Genomic DNA, 20831 nt, shown 5'->3' on the forward strand with positions numbered 1-20831 from the left:
TCACAGCACACACTTTGACCTCACTGCCCGCTCTATGATGTCATACAGCCATGCCATGATGTCACAGCCTGCTCTCTGATGTCACACTGTCCCCTCTATCATGCCATAGCTGCTTGATGACCTCACACAACACGCTCTGTGATGTCATAGCCCAGTCTGTGACCTCACACAACCCACGCTGTGCTGTCACACAGCCCCCCTCTGACATCACAGCTGCTCTGTGCCTCCGTGACACAGCCACAGAGGCGCTGCTGTGACACAGCCCCCTCTGGGACACCCCACAGCCCCTGCCAGTGCTGAGCCCCTGTGAGCTCTGTCTGCGCCCTGCTCGTGTCCCTGCGATGCCCTGGCAGTGCCCCAGCCCTGCTGGGCTGTGCACAGGAGCTGCTCCTGGCCACAGCTGTCTCTCTGCAGCGCTGCCCTTGCCAGGAGCTGCCTCTGGGCCAGGAGCCCGGCCCAGCTCAGCAGCACAGACACAGCACCAGGACGTTAATGACCCTCTGGGGCTTTGGTGCTCTTTGCATCGGACCCAGACCTCAGAGTGTGCTCAAAGAACTTCTCAAGAACTCAAAGTCAGATTCAAAGTCCAGACTTTCTTTAACTTTTAAGGGGTCCCACTGAGGGACACAACTCATGTGAAAGTGTCCCCGGGTTCCAGTTAGAGCAGAACACTGGAGGCAGTGATGACAGCTGGGGACAAACAAGGCAAAGGTGTCTCTGGTGCTGAGCAAACCTGGATATCACCATGGTGTCCTTGGACCTGCATTGTCACACTGACCCACGGTTCCATGAGGTTCCCCAGTGTCACCATGGTCACTGTCAGAGGCTGGATGAGATCAGTGTCCCGAGACACCTTGGGTTGAGCTGTCAATCAGTCCCACAGCTGGGACAGCGCTAACTCGGCTCTGAATGCCCGAGCTATCACAAGTCCCAGCTGGGGGGAGGCCCACGAAGGCCCAGGGGCTTAAAACCAAGGAGCACAAGGTCAGCCCCTGCTATGGACTCTGCCTTCTCCTAGGGTTTGTGTCTCACCCACACTGGAACCCCAGGAGCTGGGAGCCACATGTGTGTCTTTCTGTGGAGCTTCTGTCTTTCTGTCTCTCTGTCTCTTTCCTCTCCTTCTAATGCTCTTTCTATGGAACATTTTTGGGTCCCTGAACAACTGAAGTGTTTAAGGCTGAGAGGTCCAGCTTGTTCTGGTGCTTTCCATGAACTGATTGAACTCTTGATTTATGAACCAATGCACTAGATGTGGAATCCTCTACACTGAACTCAGAAACAAACTCCCTCTGTCAGAGCATTTTCATCTTCTAGATCACTTTCAAGATGCCCATGGCGATGTTGCAATGATTACCACACAGCTCTCCATTTCTGGCTGCAGGCTCTGCAGATTCTTTCTCTGCATTCAGTCAGGCTTGCATTCCCTGACAATTCCTGGTAGCCCGTCATGGTTTCTTAGGGCAGAACAGTAACAATGGAAACCTTACCAATGGCACAACTGCCCAGCCCACAAGGAAAAGAAAGAACAAGCTGTCAAGCTCTTCAAACATTTGTCCTGCTGTGCTGCAAGAGTTGAGCTGCACACAAGGTGTGGAAAGCCTAGAGAAGCTGCAGCTGGTGGCACATCTTGTGACAGAAGCTGCACCTCGTTCTCCAGGAAAGGTTCCTGGAAAGAGCAAACAGGAGTGTGGAGAAGATTCTGGGAAAACTGAAACAGCTTTTAGGAAATGAAATGAAATGAAAATGGAAAGAAACAATCCAAGATGTTTTTCTCTGTTTATTTTTATGCTCCCCTTTTCCATGTTGCACTGCTTCTCCATCCCCTTAATCCAAATAGATCTCAGCTCTAAGATCCATGACATGGCAAGTTTTAGACACTGTAAAATACCATGAGCTACACACAGTTTTTGCCTTCCCCTGATTTACTTGGAAAGCAGTGATGGAGACTAAGTGCAGCCCTTGGGTCAGGTACAAATTCAGCATTCAGGGAATGTGCTCCCATAGGGTTTGATCCTCAGCAGGGACAATGCACAGCAGCGCTCAAGGGGATTCCTGTTCCCCTGTGCAGGAGTCCAGACTCTGAGTCTGGGCTGAACAGGGCAAAGTTCCCGTGTTTGGACAGGCTCAGGGGCTGCCCCTGGGGAGCGGGGGGCTGGGCGCGGGGGCGAGCGGGCAACGGAAAAACGGACACGGGGACAAACGGCCCCGGAGCTTCAGTTGCAGCGGCAGCAGCAGCAGCAGCAGCAGCGGCAGCGGCTGCAGCAGCGAAAGCAGACAAAGCAGTGATTTTGTCGCATTCCTCTTGATTCTCCTCTCCCTTTCCCGCTGTCCCCTCCTCTCCCAATCTCTCTCTCCCCATTCCCGGCCGGGCCATGTCCCCAGCCCGCCCCCAGCCCCGGGCAGGTCTGCCCCGGCCCCGTCCCCGTCCCCGGCCGTCCCGCCGGGGTCTCGTCTCCGCCCGGCTCTGGTCGTGCTGGCGGTGGCGCTGCTGGGCGGGCATCAGTGCCTGGAGCTCGGGCGGCACCGCCGCCCTCTGGCTCCGCCTGGCCCGAGCCCGGCCCCGGCCTCGACGTGGGCTCCAGTCCCGGCCCCGGCCCCGGCTCCTCCCGGGCCCCGCGGAGGACACACGCGGCGCGGCCGCTCCCGCCGCCCCCGCTGCGGCTTCCCCGGCCCGAGCTCCGCCGCTCGGCAGCGCGGCCGTCGGCCCCGAGCCGCCGCTCTCCCGTTCCAGGGACAGAACGCCTGGGGAGGGCCGGCCCGGGGCGCTCGGGGGGCGCTCGGGGGCCGCTCCTGGCCCCGGGCCGAGCGCTGACAGCCCCGTCCCGCCCGCAGGGAAGGCGCAGGAGGAGGCCCTGCAGGAGCGGTACCGGCTGGGTTCGCTGCTGGGCAGCGGCGGCTTCGGCAGCGTCTTCGCGGCCACGCGGCTCTCGGACGGCGCCCCGGTGAGCGGCGGGGCCGACGGCGGGCGCAGGAGAAGGGGGCGGAGGAGGAGGAGGATTAGCAGGAGGAGGAGGATTAGCAGGAGGAGGAGGAGGAGGTGGAGGGGGCGGAGGAGGAGGAGGATGGGGCCCGGCGGGGCGGGTGGTGCGCTCAACCCACTGCTCTCCCTTGCTCGCAGGTGGCCATCAAAAGGGTGCCACGGAACCGCGTCCGGCACTGGGGCGAGCTGGTGAGTGAGCGGGGCCAGCAGCAGAAGCCGGGCCGTGCCGGGTGGCGAGGAGCCGGGGCCCGGCAGGGTGGGAGCCGCCGGGAGCCCTGCAGGGAGAGCGGGCATGGGCTGAGCGGGGCATGCAGAGCATCCCGGGCTGGCTGAGGGGTTCCCCAGCCCTGGCACGGCATCAGCCCCACTGACGGCATCGCGCTCCTCCCGCAGCCCGACGGCACCAGCGCACCCCTGGAGGTCGTGCTGCTGGACAAGGTGTCCTCTGGCTGCACTGGTGTCATTCAGCTCCTGGAGTGGCTTGAGCTCCCTGACAGCGTCGTGCTGGTGCTGGAGCGTCCGGAGCGGTGCCAGGAGCTGTCGGGTTTCCTGGCGGAGCGGAGGTTCCTGCCGGAGGAGGAGGCGCGGGGGCTGTTCCGCCAGGTGCTGGAGGCCGTGCGGCACTGCACCAGCTGCGGGGTCCTGCACAGGGACATCAAGCCTGAGAACATCCTGCTCGACCTGGCCACCGGGCAGCTGAAACTGATTGACTTTGGCTGTGGCGCCTTCCTCCAAGACACAGCCTACACCCAGTTTGCAGGTGAGCTCTGCCTGGGGATGCTCCTGGGCATCTCATGGCCCAGCCGGGGTGCAGCCCCAGGGCTCCCCCTATTGCAGCCAGGATGGGATTAATGCTGGAGCCAAGCTGATTTGGGTGGGGGTGGGAGGGGGACCAGCTCCAGCCCTGCCGACAGCCTTCAGCACCCACTGTGGCCTGGGCTAAGGCTGGAGCTGAGGCAGCCAGCCTGACAAAAACCCCAGTGGGGGTAGCAGAGAGGGGCGTCTGACCCTGTGCCCTGGATGGTTTGGTGTGCAGGCGAGAAGGGCTTGGACTGCTCTGCTTCCATTGTTTGCCTTGACTGGTTAACATTTTTGGGGGGCCGTGCAGGCGGGGAGTAGAGCGGGCTTTCTCCACCACTGGATGAGTTTTGCTTTTGTGTGTCATGGTTGGCCTTCCCAGGATTTCTGCTGCCCTCTTCCAACACCAGTGGCTTCTTTTCCAGCCCCAAGTCTGTACACAAGTCCCAGGTGCTGGTGAGAGGGCAGCAGTCACCCTGTGTGCCACTGGGGCAGCCCCCACATGCCATGGGGTGCTGGGGCCAGGCTCTGGGAGCAGCAGCGTCCCCCTGATGAACTCTGTCTGTGTTCCACAGGAACCCTGTCCTACAGCCCACCAGAGTGGATCCACCACCAATGCTACCACGGCGAGGCAGCGACGATCTGGTCCCTGGGCCTCCTGCTGTACCACCTGGTCATGGGGAAGCACCCGTTCAGGAGGGGCCAGGAGATCATCTGGGGGCGGATCTTGTTCCCACGACGGCTCTCTCAAGGTGGGTCCTCATCTCTGGCCACGGGGGCAATACCAGTGCTGGGAGACAGTAGCAGCTCATGAGCATCCTGCTCTGGCAGCTGCTGAGGAGGTGGCACATGTCCTGCTCTCCTGCTCTCCTCCAAACACAGAATCCATGGGGAAGTTTAGGCCCAGCTCTGGGCACACCCAGCACGGCCTGGGCATGGGAACAGGGGGGCAACTTCTCCAACTGACTGGTGATTTCTGGTTTGTTTCCCCAGAGTGCCAGGATCTCATTAAGAGGTGTTTGTCCATGCAGCCCTCGGACAGGCCATCCTTAGAAGAGCTTTTCCGTGATCCATGGGTGCAGGGTGGTCTTCTGCCCTAGAAGATGGGAGAGATCCACGTGCACAGTTGGATGCAGGGGCCTGGCAGGTAACAGCTCCACACATGTCCTGGCAATCAGTGGCAAAGCCAACCAGACTGGTTTTGTCCTGCCTGTGTCACTGCCCAGGGGTCATCAGATGGGAACACGCAGCCCTTGTGCTGGAGCTGAGCTGCTCTGCCCAGCACTGCTGGCCACCATCTGAGCTGGTTTTGCTTGTCCTGGTTCCCTGACAGCTGGGGCCCTGGGCAGAACCCAGACAGCCTGGGCTCACCCCAGGGAAGGAGAAGAAGCCCCTGGAGAAGCTGTACCAGGTGGGGCTGCTGCTGCTGGGGACAGTGAGGACGACATCAAAAATGACAACCTCTTCCTCCACCTGGCCACCGGCAGCTGAGGATGATGGACTTTGATTCTGACACCTTCTCCAAAGCCAGGCTCCACAGGGAATTTGAAGGTGAGTCCACACGCAGGGGGATGCTCCCAGATTTGGGCATTGCACAGCCTGGCCGGGAACCAAAGGTTCCCCCATTGCTGGGGCAGATGCAGCTGATCCTTCAGTCGGCTGCCAGGCTGCTTTTGGCAGGGCTGGGGGGATGGGCTGGGGTGCTGATGAAATGGGAGTGGGCTCCTGGCCCTGCCAACAGCCCCAGCACCCACCGTGCCCCGGGCTGGGGCTGGGGCTGGGGCAGCCAGCCCGACACAAAGAAACCCCCATGGTGGGAGCAGAGGTGGGACTCCAGAACCTGTGCAGGGGCTGCTTTACTTTGCAGGCAAGGAAGGGCTTGGGCTGCTCCACTGCCCCTCTTTGCTTTGGGATCACCATTATTTTGGAGGGCAGTGCAGGGGGGAAGGGAGCAGGCCTGGGCTTCCCTCACCTGTGGGTGGGTTTTTCCCTGGCCTGCAGGGGTTGGGCCTTCCTTAGCCCCTGACAGAGATAAGATTTTTGACCTTTTTTCTTGTTCCCCTTTTTGTCTGTAATCTATTTTCAATAATTTGTTGTGTGTTTTTCTAGAGGAAGCGTTCCAGGTGGGGTCCAGTCTGGATGGGGAAGTGCTTGGGAGCAGCTGTGGCGTGGATGGGCCGTGCCCTGGGAGAAGGATGAGGACATCGTTTGGGACCAGCTTTTCTTCCAGCGAGGGATGGTGTGAGGTGGGTCCTGTCTGCTTGGCATGGTGGGATCAGAGCTTTGGGGAGATGGCAGCGAGCACAGGAGCATCCTGCTCTGGGCAGCTGCTGAGGGCTGGATGTGCCGTGACCGGCTGCAGGCTGGGCACATGTCCTGCCCTCCTGCTCTGCTTCCACAGGCAGCAGGGATGGGCAGCTCTGGGCACAGCTCTGGGCACGGCCAGCATGGCCTGGGCACTGCGGGCGGCTGGGACAAGGGGACAGGAGCCTTCAGCTGACGGGCGCTTTCTGGTTTCTCTCCTTGCAGCCAGGCTCTGCGGGTGCTGAGGCTGCTCTGGGCTCTGCCAGGGCTCTGCTGGAGCTCAGCACCGGGCTGCAATCAGCCAAAGAAGAAATGGGGTGACCTGCAGCACAGACCTGCTTGAGCATTTCAGCATCACAGCTCAAGTTTGCAGAGTGTACACCTCCAAGGGCAAACATGACACCACCCAAAAATTAAACTTGTTCAATAGCTTCTGAAATGAAATCAATCTGGGATGACCCCAAATGACATTTTGCAGCTTGCTCAAGCTGTAGCTCAGCCCTTCTCTGAACTGTTCTCTCCCCCACCTGCCTTTTACTTCCCAACTGCTCCCTCTTGTCCCCCAGTGAGTTCCCAGCCCATGGCAGTCTCCATCACACTGTCGCCTTCCTTGGTGCCCCTCACCATGAGGAAGGCCGAGCCCCAGGCTTGGGGACTCATCCTGTCACTGGCTGAGGAGCAGCAATGTCTCAGAGGTCCAGTGGGATTTTAGTGTCATTCAGAGCTGCTTTCCAGCCCTCAGCTGTCCTCACTGCTGAGTTCCCACTCCCTTTTCCTTGTCCTTGCAGCAGGATGAGCTCTGTGAATCCCCTTGAGCCTCTCCACTCTTCCCAGCCCACGCACCCACCTCAGTAAGGCTGAAGCTGCAGCTTCTCTGTCTCCTGTGGCACACCAGTCCAGTCCCCTGTGCGGGGAGCCCCAGCCCCAGAGCACAGCACTCAGCTGTGCACTCCGGGCTGGAGCAGCTCCTTCCCAGCCCCAGCCCAGGGACTCCTCCGGCCCCGGGGCTTGGGGCACCGTCAGCACCCGCTGCTCCAGCCACCGCTTCTGCTGGTCCTGACAGCAGCACCCAAAGTGGGGCTGATCCCGAGGGAGCAGCAGCAGGGCCTGGATCTGATCCCTGACTCTGGGGCAGGGCTGGACAAATGACACCCAGCAGCAGCAGCAGCACATGGAGCTGACTTTCAGCACAGCCCCTGCCACTCTTGCCTCCCGTGTGCAGCGGTGTCACAGCAGCCTGAGGCACCTGGGTGCACCCTGAGCCATGCCAGGGTCAGTGCCAGGAGCATCCCCTGGCGCTGTTTAAAACCGGCTCAGCAGGAACTGGGGATGCAAACAGGATGAACCTGAGCATCTCCCACCAGCAGATACCTCAGAGCTTACACAGTAACACGGCCGTGACTCTCCCAAACTGGATTTAGGAATGGCACACCTACTGCAGCCATTGGATCATGAGCTGCCCAGATCCCTTTGGGACTCCTGCTTTTGGTGTCTCTGCCTCCTCTCCCTGGCCCAAGGAGGCTCCTCTCTTCCTCTCCCTGCCCTGACAAGACAGTCACACAAATAAAGACATGGGATTACCAGGTGCTGAGGAGCTGTAGAAGGAGCCTTCTCTAGGTCTGGCCTGTTTCCAAAACCCGCACAGTCTCCCTCAGCAAGGAACCTCCTTGTCCACCCTCTCCAAGGGTGTCAAGCTCAGGAAGGGATTCCTGACACCCTGTCCAGCTGGGAGAGCTCCTGTGTCTCCATACCAGGGGATAAAACCAAACACAGGAACCCTGGGGGGACTGAGACTGTGGCATGGGGACATCTGTATTTATTTCCCAGTGGCAAACAAAAATGTGGAATGGTGCCAGAGCTTGTTTTGATCTACATCAGCTTTTGATAATTGTCCCTCCTCCTGACAGCGACTCCTCTGCAGCTGCACTGGGAGATCTCTGGGGCTGAGTCCACTAAGAGGAGATTTCAGTGGGGCTGAGGTGCTCGAGGGGGCCCATTTCAACGCTCTGCTGAAGTCCAAGGACATTGTGTTTCCCCGAGGAGCAACGCTCCTTTCTGGCACTCACTGCCCCGTGAGGGACATTATTCAGTTGCTGCCATTGGGTGAGTTCCAGCCACAGGGAGAGGGAGGAGGAGATGATCCCACCCATGGCTGCTGCTGGGTCCAGACTCTGGGTGAGATAAAGCCGAGACAGAGCTTCAGCATCTCCCCCAAAATCACAGAATCACAGAAGGGCTTGGCTTGGAAAAGACCTTCAAGTTCATCTCGTTCCATGCCCCCTTCCACTATCCCAGGCTGCTCCAAGCCCTGCCCAACCTGGCCTTGGACACTGCCAGGGATCCAGGGGCAGCCACAGCTTCTGTGGGCAAGCTCTGATCTCTGCCCAGGTGAGCAGGGACAAGACCCAAGGGAACAGCTGGAGCTGGGCCAGGGCAGGGCTGGGCTGGAGATCAGCAAAAGCTTCTTCCCCCAGAGGGGGCTCAGGCACTGCCCAGGCTCCACAAGGAATGGGCATAGCCCAGAGGCTGTTGGAGTTCCAGGAGCCGTTGGACCCCGCTCCCGGGGCTTCACGGGCTGCGATTGTTGGGGTGTCTGTGCAGGGCTGGGGGCTGGACTTGATGATCCCAATGGGTCCCTCCAAGCTCAGCCCCTTCTGCAATTCTCACCCTTTGGATCAGCCTTTGTGTCCCCTCGAGGCGCTGGCAGAGCGGCTGGGGACAGTGCAGGAGTGGGGCAGCCCCAATGTTCCCCTGTCTGTGACACCCAGAAGTGACAGCCCCAGCGCTCCCCTGTGACACCCCAGCGGTGACAGCCCCAGCGTTCCCCTGCCTGTGACACCCCAGGGGTGACAGCCCCAGTGTTCCCCTGTCTGTGGCACTCCAGTGGTGACAGCCCCAGCGTTCCCCTGTCTGTGACACCCCAGTGGTGACAGCCCCAGCGTTCCCTCCCGGGAGTCGCTCCAAGGGAAGCGTCCAGAGCCGCGTCCAGTCAATGGAACTGACCGGCCACTGACCAGCCCAGCCTGGGCTGATGTGGATTGCTCTGCAGACAGCTCGGGGAAGGTGTAAGAGGCCCTCTGAAGCCCCCACATTTGCCTACCGATTGCCACAAGCAGAAACCCCTTCCCCCATTACAGTACCGGCTTGGAGAGAGCGGCAGTGCAGGTGCAGTTGCTGTACCGTTACATTAGCTGTTCCGACCAAGGCCTGGCAAGGAGTTGGCAAGGAATTGGCAAGGACTTGGCATGAACCCACCAAGGAACGGCCTACTGCATATTTGCCCACTCTCCTTCTGAATCTGAATGAACTTTTAGGGTGACCCTAATGATCTCTCACTGAAGACCTCTCATCTGCCCCGTTACCACTGTGACAGACGGACGGAGATGGAAAACCCTCCTCCCAAGGACTGAGACTGAGACCCCTCCCACAGGGAGAGGGGAAACCACTAATGACACGACCTGTTCTTCTTCAGTAATTCCAACGGACTTATTCTTCATTGTGTTCATCCTGCCTTGGTGGTTTCAGTGGACTCACCTGTTCCCCCACAGCAATCACAATAGACTCTCATTGTCCTGCATGTTCCCCCCTCTTTCCTCTGTGGACTATAACTGTGAGGATCTCGCCTGTGTTGGTAGCTATTCCCATCCCCCTCTTTTCTCTCTCTCTCTCTCTATCCTTTTATCTCCTTTCTGATCCCCACTATTGCATTTACTGTTTTGGCCCTTAATAAAGGTGCATTTGTTGTGATTAACTGATAGTCTCTTGCTGTTTGCCGTTTTGCACTTTTGGGATTGGTGAAAAGAACCATCACGACACCCCGCACAAGCAGATCGTGACAGATGGCCAGGGTGTCAGACCCAGCCAGCAGGAGTTTAGGAGGGCTAGGTCGTGTTTGACCAACCTGGTCTCCTTTCATGACCAGGTGACCCTCCTGGTGGATGCAGGACAGGCTGTGGATGTGTCTATTTGGACTCCAGCAAGGCCTTTGGCACTGTCTCCCACAGCACACTCCTGGAAAAGCTGCAGCCCACGGCTGGGACAGGAGCACTCTGTGCTGGGTTCAGAACTGGCTGGATGGCCGGCCCAGAGAGTGGTGGTGAGCGGTGCTGCATCCAGCTGGGGACAGTCACCAGTGCTGTCCCTCAGGGCTCTGTGCTGGGCCAGCTCTGTTCAATATTTTTATTGACCACATGGATGAGGGCATTGAGGCTTTCATTGGTAAATCTGCAGATGACACTAAGCTGGGAGCACGTGTCCATCTGTTGGAAGGCAGGAGGGCTCTGCAGGGACACCTGGAACAGTTGGATGGATGGGTAGAATCCAATAGGATGAAGTTTAATAAATCCAAGTGCCCAGTCCTGCATTTTGGCCACAATAACCCCCTGCACTGCTCTAGGCTGGGGTCGGCGTGGCTGGACAGTGCCCAGCCAGAAAGGGACCTGGGGCCACTGGTCGACAGCAGGCTGAACATGAGCCAGCAGTGTGCCCTGGTGGCCAAGAAGGCCAATGGCTCCTGGCCTGGATCAGGAATGGTGTGGCCAGCAGGAGCAGAGAGGTCATTCTTCCCCTGTACTTGGCACTGGTGTGCTTGGCATTCCTCCCCTGTACTGGCACCCTACCTCGAGTGCCGTGTCCAGTTCTGGGCTCCCCAGTTTGGGAAGGACATGGAGGGGCTGGAGCGTGTCCAAAGAAGGACAACAAGGCTGGTGAGGGGTCTGGAACACAAGTCCTGTGAGGAATGACTGAGGGAGCTGGGGTTGTTTAGCTTGGAGAAGACTCAGAGGTGACCTTATCACTCTCTACACTCTCTGAAAGGTGGTTGCAGTCGGGTGGGGGGCGGTCTCTTTCTCCTCACAGCAACTGACTGAACAAGAGGACACAGTCTTAAGCTGCACCAAGGGAAATTTAGGTCAGAGATTAGGAAAAAAGTTTTTTTATGGAAAGGGTGATAAATTACTGGACTTGTCTGTCCAGGGAGGTGGTGGAGTCACCATCATGGGATGTGTTTAAAAAAAGACTGGATGTGGCACTCGGTGCCATGGTTTAGCTGAGGTGGTGTTAGGGCATGGGTTGGACTTGATGACCTTAAAGGTCTCTTCCAACCCAGCAATTCTGTGACTCTGTCATTGTGTGACATCACAGACCAGGTTGTGGCATCATATAGTTGGCTGTGACATCTCTGGTTTATTATGCGACATCACAGAGCAGGCTGTGACATCAGAGCATGCCTGTATGACATCACAGAGCAGAGCAAGCTGTGAGGACAAAGAGTGTGCTGTGACATTATAGGGTGGCTGTGTTCCATCACTGAAGGTGTTGTGACATCACACAGTGGGTCTGTGTGACCACAGAGGTGCTGTGTGGCATGTTAAGTGAGTTCTGCCATCACAGAGCAGGCTGTGACATCACAGAGCAGGCTGTGACATCACAGAGGAGGTTGTGATGTCACAAAGTTGGCTGTGACATTACAGGCTGGCTGTGTGACATCACAGAATGGGCTGTGAGGCCACCGAGAAGACTCTGCCATCATAGAAAAGGGCTCTGTGACATCACAGAGCAGCGGTGTGATGCCACAGAGAAGGCTGAGACAATAGAGAGTGGGTTGTGACATCACAGAGCTGACTGTGAAATCACAGAGCAGGCTGTGACATCAGAGCGAGGCTGCATAACATCACAAAGGTAGCTGTGCCATCATAGAGCTGGCTGTGACATCACAGGGTGTCTGTGACATCACAGCCTGGGCTGTGACATCACAGGGCAGATGTTGTGACATCACAGAGCACACTGGGACCTCAAAGAGCAGGCTGTGACATCACAGGGCACCTGTATGAAATCACAGGTGGCCTGTTACATCTCCGAGGGGCTGTGTGACATTACAGGGCAGCTGTGTGACATCTCAGGGGCTGCGTGACATCAGAGGGGCTGTGTGACATCACAGGCGGTTGTATGACATCACAGGGGCTGTGTGGCATGGGGTTCCAGGGCAGGGCAAGGCTGGACCTGCCCCTTCCTCCCCCACACACAAAAAGTTTCCAGCCCACAATCTCCTCCAGTCTGTCACAACAGGCAGTGTTGGAGGTGAAATCCCAGCTGTGGCCATGGGCACCTGCAGGAAGAAGGACAGTTCTTTTCCATAGGAATGAAAGCCCCACTTCTTGGTTTATTTCTGATTTAATTGCCTGGAATTTATTTGGTTTTGTTGTTGCTTTGTTTCCTTTTTTTGTGCCTGAAGTGTCCAGTCAGGAGCAGAGTGACTCTTGCCAAGGAACTTTGTGGTGCTGTTGCTCAATATTAAATCTGGTTTTTGCTGCTCCCTTGCTGGGGATTTTTTCAGCGCTCTCAAGCCCTCGTTGGCAACAGGGTGAAGGAGCCCTGGGCCAGGCTCTGGCCCTGGGGGACACGGGGACGCTGCCGGGGGGTCCCTGTCCCCTGTCCCACCCCCCATGGCCCTGTGTCAGGCTCTGGGCTCGATCTCGTGGAACATCGTCTGGGGGAGGCTGCGGCACCGGGGGCGGGGGGACCCGGGGGGACAGGGGACCCCGCTGTGCACGAGCAGCGTTGGACTTCTCTGGGGGAACTGGGAGGGGGGGCTGGGGCAGAGTCACCTCCCCAGTGACCTCACACGGCCCCTGTGATGTCACACAGCCCCTGGGGTGTCACAACCCACCCTTGGATGCCACATAGCTCCCTTGTGATGTCATAGGTCCAACTCTGCAATGTCACTCTGTGATGTCACAAAGCTGTGCTGTTACAGAAGATTCTGTGATGTCAGAAATTCACCCTGTACTATGACATCACAAAGTCATCCTGTGACATCACAGTCTGTTCCATGATGTCATAGCCTGCTCTATGATGTCACACAGCCAACTCGGTGATGTCACAACCCACACTCTGATGTCACAGAGCCACTCTCTACATGACGGCAGAGTCTGCCCTATGGCCTCACACTATGATGTCGCACCCTGCTGTGTGATGTCACAAGCCCCTCAGTGATGTCACAAAACCCTCCCTGTGATGTCATACTGCCACTCTGTAATGTCACAGCACACACTTTGACCTCACTGCCCGCTCTTTGATGTCATACAGCCATGCCATGATGTCACAGCCTGCTCTCTGATGTCACACTGTCCCCTCTATCATGCCATAGCTGCTTGATGACCTCACACAACACGCTCTGTGATGTCATAGCCCAATCTGTGACCTCACACAACCCACGCTGTGCTGTCACACATCCCCTCTCTGACATCACAGCTGCTCTGTGCCTCCGTGACACAGCCATAGAGGTGCTGCTGTGACACAGCCCCCTCTGGGACACCCCACAGCCCCTGCCAGTGCTGAGCCCCTGTGAGCTCTGTCTGCGCCCTGCTCGTGTCCCTGCGATGCCCTGGCAGTGCCCCAGCCCTGCTGGGCTGTGCACAGGAGCTGCTCCTGGCCACAGCTGTCTCTCTGCAGCGCTGCCCTTGCCAGGAGCTGCCTCTGGGCCAGGAGCCTGGCCCAGCTCAGCAGCACAGACACAGCACCAGGACGTTAATGACCCTCTGGGGCTTTGGTGCTCTTTGCATCAGACCCAGACCTCAGAGTGTGCTCAAAAAACTTCTCAAGAACTCAAAGTCAGATTCAAAGTCCAGACTTTCTTTAACTTTTAAGGGGTCCCACTGAGGGACACAACTCATGTGAAAGTGTCCCCGGGTTCCAGTTAGAGCAGAACACTGGAGGCAGTGATGACAGCTGGGGACAAACAAGGCAAAGGTGTCTCTGGTGCTGAGCAAACCTGGATATCACCATGGTGTCCTTGGACCTGCATTGTCACACTGACCCACGGTTCCATGAGGTTCCCCAGTGTCACCATGGTCACTGTCAGAGGCTGGATGAGATCAGTGTCCCGAGACACCTTGGGTTGAGCTGTCAATCCATCCCACAGCTGGGACAGCGCTAACCCGTCTCTGAACGCCCGAGCAATCACAAGTCCCAGCTGGGGGGAGGCCCACGAAGGCCCAGGGGCTTAAAACCAAGGAGCACAAGGTCAGCCCCTGCTATGGACTCTGCCTTCTCCTGGGGCTTGTGTCTCACCCACACTGGAACCCCAGGAGCTGGGAGCCACATGTGTATCTTTCTGTGGAGCTTCTGTCTCTCTGTCTCTCTGTCTCTTTCCTCTCCTTCTAATGCTCTTTCTATGGAACATTTTTGGGTCCCTGAACAACTGAAGTGTTTAAGGCTGAGAGGTCCACTTTGTTCTGGTGCTTTCCATGAACTGATTGAACTCTTGATTTATGAACCAATGCACTAGATGTGGAATCCTCCACACTGAACTCAGAAACAAACGCCCTCTGTCAGAGCATTTTCATCTTCTAGATCACTTTCAAGATGCCCATGGCGATGTTGCAATGATTATCACACAGCTCTCCATTTCTGGATGCAGGCTCTGCAGATTCTTTCTCTGCATTCAGTCAGGCTTGCATTCCCTGACAATTCCTGGTAGCCCGTCATGGTTTCTTAGGGCAGAACAGTAACAATGAAAACCTTACCAATGGCACAACTGCCCAGCCCACAAGGAAAAGAAAAAACAAGCTGTCAAGTTCTTCAAACATTTGTCCTGCTGTGCTGCAAGAGTTGAGCTGCACACAAGGTGTGGAAAGCCTAGAGAAGCTGCAGTTGGTGCCACATCTTGTGACAGAAGCTGCACCTCGTTCTCCAGGAAAGGTTCCTGGAAAGAGCAAACAGGAGTGTGGAGAAGATTCTGGGAAAACTGAAACAGCTTTTAAGAAATGAAATGAAAATGGAAAGAAACAACTGAAGATGTTTTTCTCTGTTTATTTTTATGTTCCTCTTTTCCATCTTGCACTACTGCTCCATCCCCTTAATCCAAATAGATCTCATCTCTAAGATCCATGACTTGGCGAATTTTAGACACTCTAAAATACCATGAGCTACACACAGTTTGCCTTCCCCGTTTGTTTTTTTGGGTTTTTTTGTGGGTTTTTTTTTTTTTTTTTAACCATTGCTGGAGATGTAAATGCAGTGCCTGGGTCCGGTACAAATTCTGCATTCAGGGAATGTGCCCCGATAGGGTTTGATCCTCAGCGGGGACAATGCATGGCAGCGACCGAGGGGATTCCTGTTCCCCTGTGTAGGAGTCCAGACTCTGGGTCTGGGCTGACCAGGGCAAAGTTCCCGTGTTTGGACAGGCTCAGGGGCTGCCCCCGGGGAGCGGGGGGCTGGGCGCGGGGGCGAGCAGGCAACGGAAAAACGGACACGGGGACAAACGGCCCCGGAGCTTCAGTTGCAGCGGCAGCAGCGGCGGCGGCAGTCGCAGCAGCAGCAGCAGCAGCAAAAGCAGCAGCGAAAGCAGCAAAACCAGTCACTTTGAGGACTCCCTCGCCCGCTGTCCCGCACCCTCTCCCGCTCTCCCTTTCCCGGTGTCCCCTCCTCTCCCAGTCCCCCTCTCCCCTTGCCGGGCCATGTCCCCAGCCCGCCCCCAGCCCCGGGCGGGGCGGCCCCGTCCCCGCCCCGGTTCCCGTCCCCGGCCCCGTCCCCGTCCCCGTCCCCGGCCGTCCCGCCGGGGTCTCGCCTCCGCCCGGCTCTGGTCGTGCTGGCGATGGCGCTGCTGGGCAGGCATCAGTGCCAGGAGCTCGGGCGGCACCGCCGCCCTCTGGCTCCGCCTGGCCCGAGCCCGGCCCCGGCCCCGACGTGGGCTCCAGTCCCGGCCCCGGCCCCGGCTCCTCCCGGGCCCCGCGGAGGACACACGCGGCGCGGCCGCTCCCGCCGCCCCCGCTGCGGCTTCCCCGGCCCGAGCTCCGCCGCTCTCCCGTTCCAGGGACAGAACGCCTGGGGAGGGCCGGCCCGGGGCGCTCGGGGGGCGCTCGGGGGCCGCTCCTGGCCCCGGGCCGAGCGCTGACAGCCCCGTCCCGCCCGCAGGGAAGGCGCAGGAGGAGGCCCTGCAGGAGCGGTACCGGCTGGGTTCGCTGCTGGGCAGCGGCGGCTTCGGCAGCGTCTTTGCGGCCACGCGGCTCTCGGACGGCGCCCCGGTGAGCGGCGGGGCCGGCGGTGGGCGCAGGAGAAGGGGGCGGAGGAGGAGGTGGAGGGGGCGGAGGAGGAGGAGGATGGGGCTCGGCGGGGCGGGTGGTGCGCTCAACCCACTGCTCTCCCTTGCTTGCAGGTGGCCATCAAAAGGGTGCCACGGAACCGCGTCCGGCACTGGGGCGAGCTGGTGAGTGAGCGGGGCCAGCGGCCGAAGCCGGGCCGTGCCGGGTGGCGAGGAGCCGGGGCCCGGCAGGGTGGGAGCCGCCGGGAGCCCTGCAGGGAGAGCGGGCATGGGCTGAGCGGGGCATGCAGAGCATCCCGGGCTGGCTGAGGGGTTCCCCAGCCCTGGCACGGCCTCAGCCCCACTGACGGCATCGCGTTCCTCCCGCAGCCCGACGGCACCAGCGCACCCCTGGAGGTCGTGCTGCTGGACAAGGTGTCCTCTGGCTGCACTGGTGTCATTCAGCTCCTGGAGTGGCTTGAGCTCCCTGACAGCGTCGTGCTGGTGCTGGAGCGTCCGGAGCGGTGCCAGGAGCTGTCGGGTTTCCTGGCGGAGCGGAGGTTCCTGCCAGAGGAGGAGGCGCGGGGGCTGTTCCGCCAGGTGCTGGAGGCTGTGCGGCACTGCACCAGCTGCGGGGTCCTGCACAGGGACATCAAGCCTGAGAACATCCTGCTCGACCTGGCCACCGGGCAGCTGAAACTGATTGACTTTGGCTGTGGCGCCTTCCTCCAAGACACAGCCTACACCCAGTTTGCAGGTGAGCTCTGCCGGGGGATGCTCCTGGGCATCTCATGGCCCAGCCGGGGTGCAGCCCCAGGGCTCCCCCTATTGCAGCCAGGATGGGATTAATGCTGGAGCCAAGCTGATTTGGGTGGGGGTGTGAGGGGGGCCAGCTCCAGCCCTGCCGACAGCCTTCAGCACCCACTGTGGCCTGGGCTAAGGCTGGAGCTGGGGCAGCCAGCCTGACAAAAACCCCAGTGGGGGTAGCAGAGAGGGGGGTCTGACCCTGTGCCCTGGATGGTTTGGTGTGCAGGCGAGAAGGGCTTGGACTGCTCTGCTCCCATTGTTTGCATTGACTGGTTAACATTTTTGGGGGGCCGTGCAGGCGGGGAGTAGAGCGGGCTTTCTCCACCACTGGATGAGTTTTGCTTTTGTGTGTCATGGTTGGGCCTTCCCAGGATTTCTGCTGCCCTCTTCCAACACCAGTGGCTTCTTTTCCAGCCCCAAGTCTGTACACAAGTCCCAGGTGCTGGTGAGAGGGCAGCAGTCACCCTGTGTGCCACTGGGGCAGCCCCCACATGCCATGGGGTGCTGAGGCCAGGCTCTGGGAGCAGCAGCGTCCCCCTGATGAACTCTGTCTGTGTTCCACAGGAACCCTGTCCTACAGCCCACCAGAGTGGATCCAGCACCAACGCTACCACGGCGAGGCAGCGACGATCTGGTCCCTGGGCCTCCTGCTGTACCACCTGGTCATGGGGAAGCACCCGTTCAGGAGGGGCCAGGAGATCATCTGGGGGCGGATCTTGTTCCCACGACGGCTCTCTCAAGGTGGGTCCTCATCTCTGGCCATGGGGGCAATACCAGTGCTGGGAGACAGCAGCAGCTCATGAGCATCCTGCTCTGGCAGCTGCTGAGGAGGTGGCACATGTCCTGCTCTCCTGCTCTCCTCCAAACACAGAATCCATGGGGAAGTTTAGGCCCAGCTCTGGGCACACCCAGCATGGCCTGGGCATGGGAACAGGGGGGCAACTTCTCCAACTGACTGGTGATTTCTGGTTTGTTTCCCCAGAGTGCCAGGATCTCATTAAGAGGTGTTTGTCCATGCAGCCCTTGGACAGGCCATCCTTAGAAGAGCTTTTCCGTGATCCATGGGTGCAGGGTGGTCTTCTGCCCTAGAAGATGGGAGAGATCAACGTGCACAGTTGGATCCAGGGGCCTGGCAGGTAACAGCTCCACACTTGTCCTGGCAATCAGTGGCAAAGCCAACCAGACTGGTTTTGTCCTGCCTGTGTCACTGCCCAGGGGTCATCAGATGGGAACACGCAGCCCTTGTGCTGGAGCTGAGCTGCTCTGCCCAGCACTGGTGGCCACCATCTGAGCTGGTTTTGCTTGTCCTGGTTCCCTGACAGCTGGGGCCCTGGGCAGAACCTTGACAGCCTGGGCTCACCTCAGGGAAGGAGGAGGCGGCCCTGGAGAAGCTGTACCAGGTGGGGCTGCTGCTGCTGGGGACAGTGAGGACGACATCAAAAATGACAACCTCTTCCTCCACCTGGTCACCGGCAGCTGAAGATGATGGACTTTGATTCTGGCGCCTTCTCCAAAGCCAGGCTCCACAGGGAATTTGCAGGTGAGTCCAAACACAGGGGGATGCTCCCAGATTTGGGCATTGCACAGCCTGGCCGGGAACCAAAGCTTCCCCCTTTGCTGGGGAGGATGCAGCTGATCCTTCAGTCGGCTGCCAGGCTGCTTTTGGCAGGGCTAGGGGGATGGGCTGGGGTGCTGATGAAATGGGAGTGGGCTCCTGGCCCTGCCAACAGCCCCAGCACCCACCGTGCCCCGGGCTGGGGCTGGGGCAGCCAGCCCGACACAAAGACACCCCCATGGTGGGAGCAGAGGTGGGACTCCAGAACCTGTGCAGGGGCTGCTTTGCTTTTCAGGCAAGGAAGGGCTTGGGCTGCTCCACTGCCCCTGTTTGCTTTGGGATCACCGTTTTTTTGGAGGGCAGTGCAGGGGGAAGGGAGACAGCCTGGGCTTCCCTCACCTGTGGGTGGGTTTTTCCCGGGCATGCAGGGGTTGGGCCTTCCTTAACCCCTGACAGAGATAAGATTTTTGACCTTTTTTCTTGTTCCCCTTTTTGTCTGTAAGCTATTTTCAATAATTTGTTGTGTGTTTTTCTAGAGGAAGCGTTCCAGGTGGGGTCCAGTCTGGATGGGGAAATGCTTGGGAGCAGCTGTGGCGTGGATTGGCCGTGCCCTGGGAGAAGGATGAGGACATCGTTTGGGACCAGCTTTTCTTCCAGCGGGGGATGGCGTGAGGTGGGTCCTGTCTGCTTGGCATGGTGGGATCAGAGCTTTGGGGAGATGGCAGCGAGCACAGGAGCATCCTGCTCTGGGCAGCTGCTGAGGGCTGGATGTGCCGTGGCCGGCTGCAGGCTGGGCACATGTCCTGCCCTCCTGCTCTGCTTCCACAGGCAGCAGGGATGGGCAGCTCTGGGCACAGCTCTGGGCACGGCCAGCATGGCCTGGGCACTGCGGGCGGCTGGGACAAGGGGCCAGGAGCCTTCAGCTGACGGGCACTTTCTGGTTTCTCTCATTGCAGCCGGGCTCTGCGGGTGCTGAGGCTGCTCTGGGCTCTGCCAGGGCTCTGCTGGAGCTCAGCACCGGGCCGCAATCAGCCAAAGAAGAAATGGGGTGACCTGCAGCACAGACCTGCTTGAGCATTTCAGCAACACAGCTCATGTTTGCAGAGTGTACACCTCCAAGGGCAAACATGCCACCACCCAAAAATTAAACTTGTTCAATAGCTTCTGAAATGAAATCAATCTGGGATGACCCCAAATGACATTTTGCAGCTTGCTCAAGCTGTAGCTCAGCCCTTCTCTGAACTGTTCTCTCCCCCACCTGCCTTTTACTTCCCAACTGCTCCCTCTTGTCCCCCAGTGAGTTCCCAGCCCATGGCAGTCTCCATCACACTGTTGCCTTCCTTGGTGCCCCTCACCACGAGGAAGGCCGAGCCCCAGGCTTAGGGACTCATCCTGTCACTGGCTGAGGAGCAGCAATGTCTCAGAGGTCCAGTGGGATTTTAGTGTCATTCAGAGCTGCTTTCCAGCCCTCAGCTGTCCTCACTGCTGAGTTCCCACTCCCTTTTCCTCGTCCTTGCAGCAGGATGAGCTCTGTGAATCCCCTTGAGCCTCCCCACTCTTCCCAGCCCACGCACCCACCTCAGTTATGCTGAAGCTGCAGCTTCTCTGTCGCCTGTGGCACACCAGTCCAGTCCCCTGTGCGGGGAGCCCCAGCCCCAGAGCACAGCACTCAGCAGTGCACTCCGGGCTGGAGCAGCTGCCCTGCAGCCATGGCTTGGCTCTTTGTGGCAAGGGAATGCTCCCTGTTTGCAGCTGTCCCTGCAGGATGGCCCCAGGGCAGAGCCCAGCCGGGCTCCCACTGCAGCCCCTGAAGCTTGGGGCAGACAGTGGTCCCAGAGCTGGGGTTCACGGGGAGCACCCGGAGCTGTGGCTTTCAGTCAGTGTTGGCAAATGTTGTGTTCTCATCTCCTGCAGCCTGTGGGGAAAGCAGCCTGTGCTGCCAGGCCTGTGTGTGCCAGGGGCTCTTGGATGTCTCTGTATCCATGGACAGAAGGCTCTGTGTGTGCCAGGGGCTCTTGGATGTCTCTGTATCCATGGACAGAAGGCTCTGTGTGTGCCAGGGGCTCTAGGATGTCTCTACCCATGGACAGAAGGCCCTGTCTGTGCCAGGGTTTCCATAATGTCTCTGTACCCATGGGTATGGAATAGCATGGACACTGAAAGTGTCAGTCCCGTTGCTTGCACGCTCCTTCCTTTGTGCACAAGACAAGACATCCAGGCACACCCCCATGTACAGATACATTAAAAGGACAGGGAGGGACAGAGATTTCCCACAGTACTCTAACTTTGGCATAACTCACCTTTTATCTGGTGGCCAGGGGATTTTTTTTCCCAGCTCTGTGTGAGAAGGTGTCCAGGAGCTGAAG

At 58.7% G+C, this 20831-nt stretch overlaps 1 protein-coding gene and 1 pseudogene across 1 annotated transcript; both read left to right on the forward strand.

Moving 5' to 3' along the window:
• Positions 1–2840: 2840 nt before the first annotated feature.
• LOC137465826 (serine/threonine-protein kinase pim-1-like) lies at positions 2841–4939 on the forward strand (the record flags this gene model as incomplete). The annotated part of the gene is made up of 5 exons (XM_068177851.1): positions 2841–2942; positions 3119–3169; positions 3374–3740; positions 4354–4530; positions 4772–4939. Coding segments are annotated over 5 exons (804 nt in total), but the record flags the coding sequence as incomplete, so codon positions are not given.
• Positions 4940–16005: 11066 nt separating this feature from the next.
• LOC137465825 (serine/threonine-protein kinase pim-1-like) lies at positions 16006–18020 on the forward strand (annotated as a pseudogene).
• The last annotated feature ends 2811 nt before the right edge of the window (positions 18021–20831 follow it).

This window comes from Anomalospiza imberbis, unplaced genomic scaffold (assembly GCF_031753505.1).
Source record: "Anomalospiza imberbis isolate Cuckoo-Finch-1a 21T00152 unplaced genomic scaffold, ASM3175350v1 scaffold_113, whole genome shotgun sequence".
Lineage (NCBI taxonomy): Eukaryota > Metazoa > Chordata > Aves > Passeriformes > Viduidae > Anomalospiza > Anomalospiza imberbis.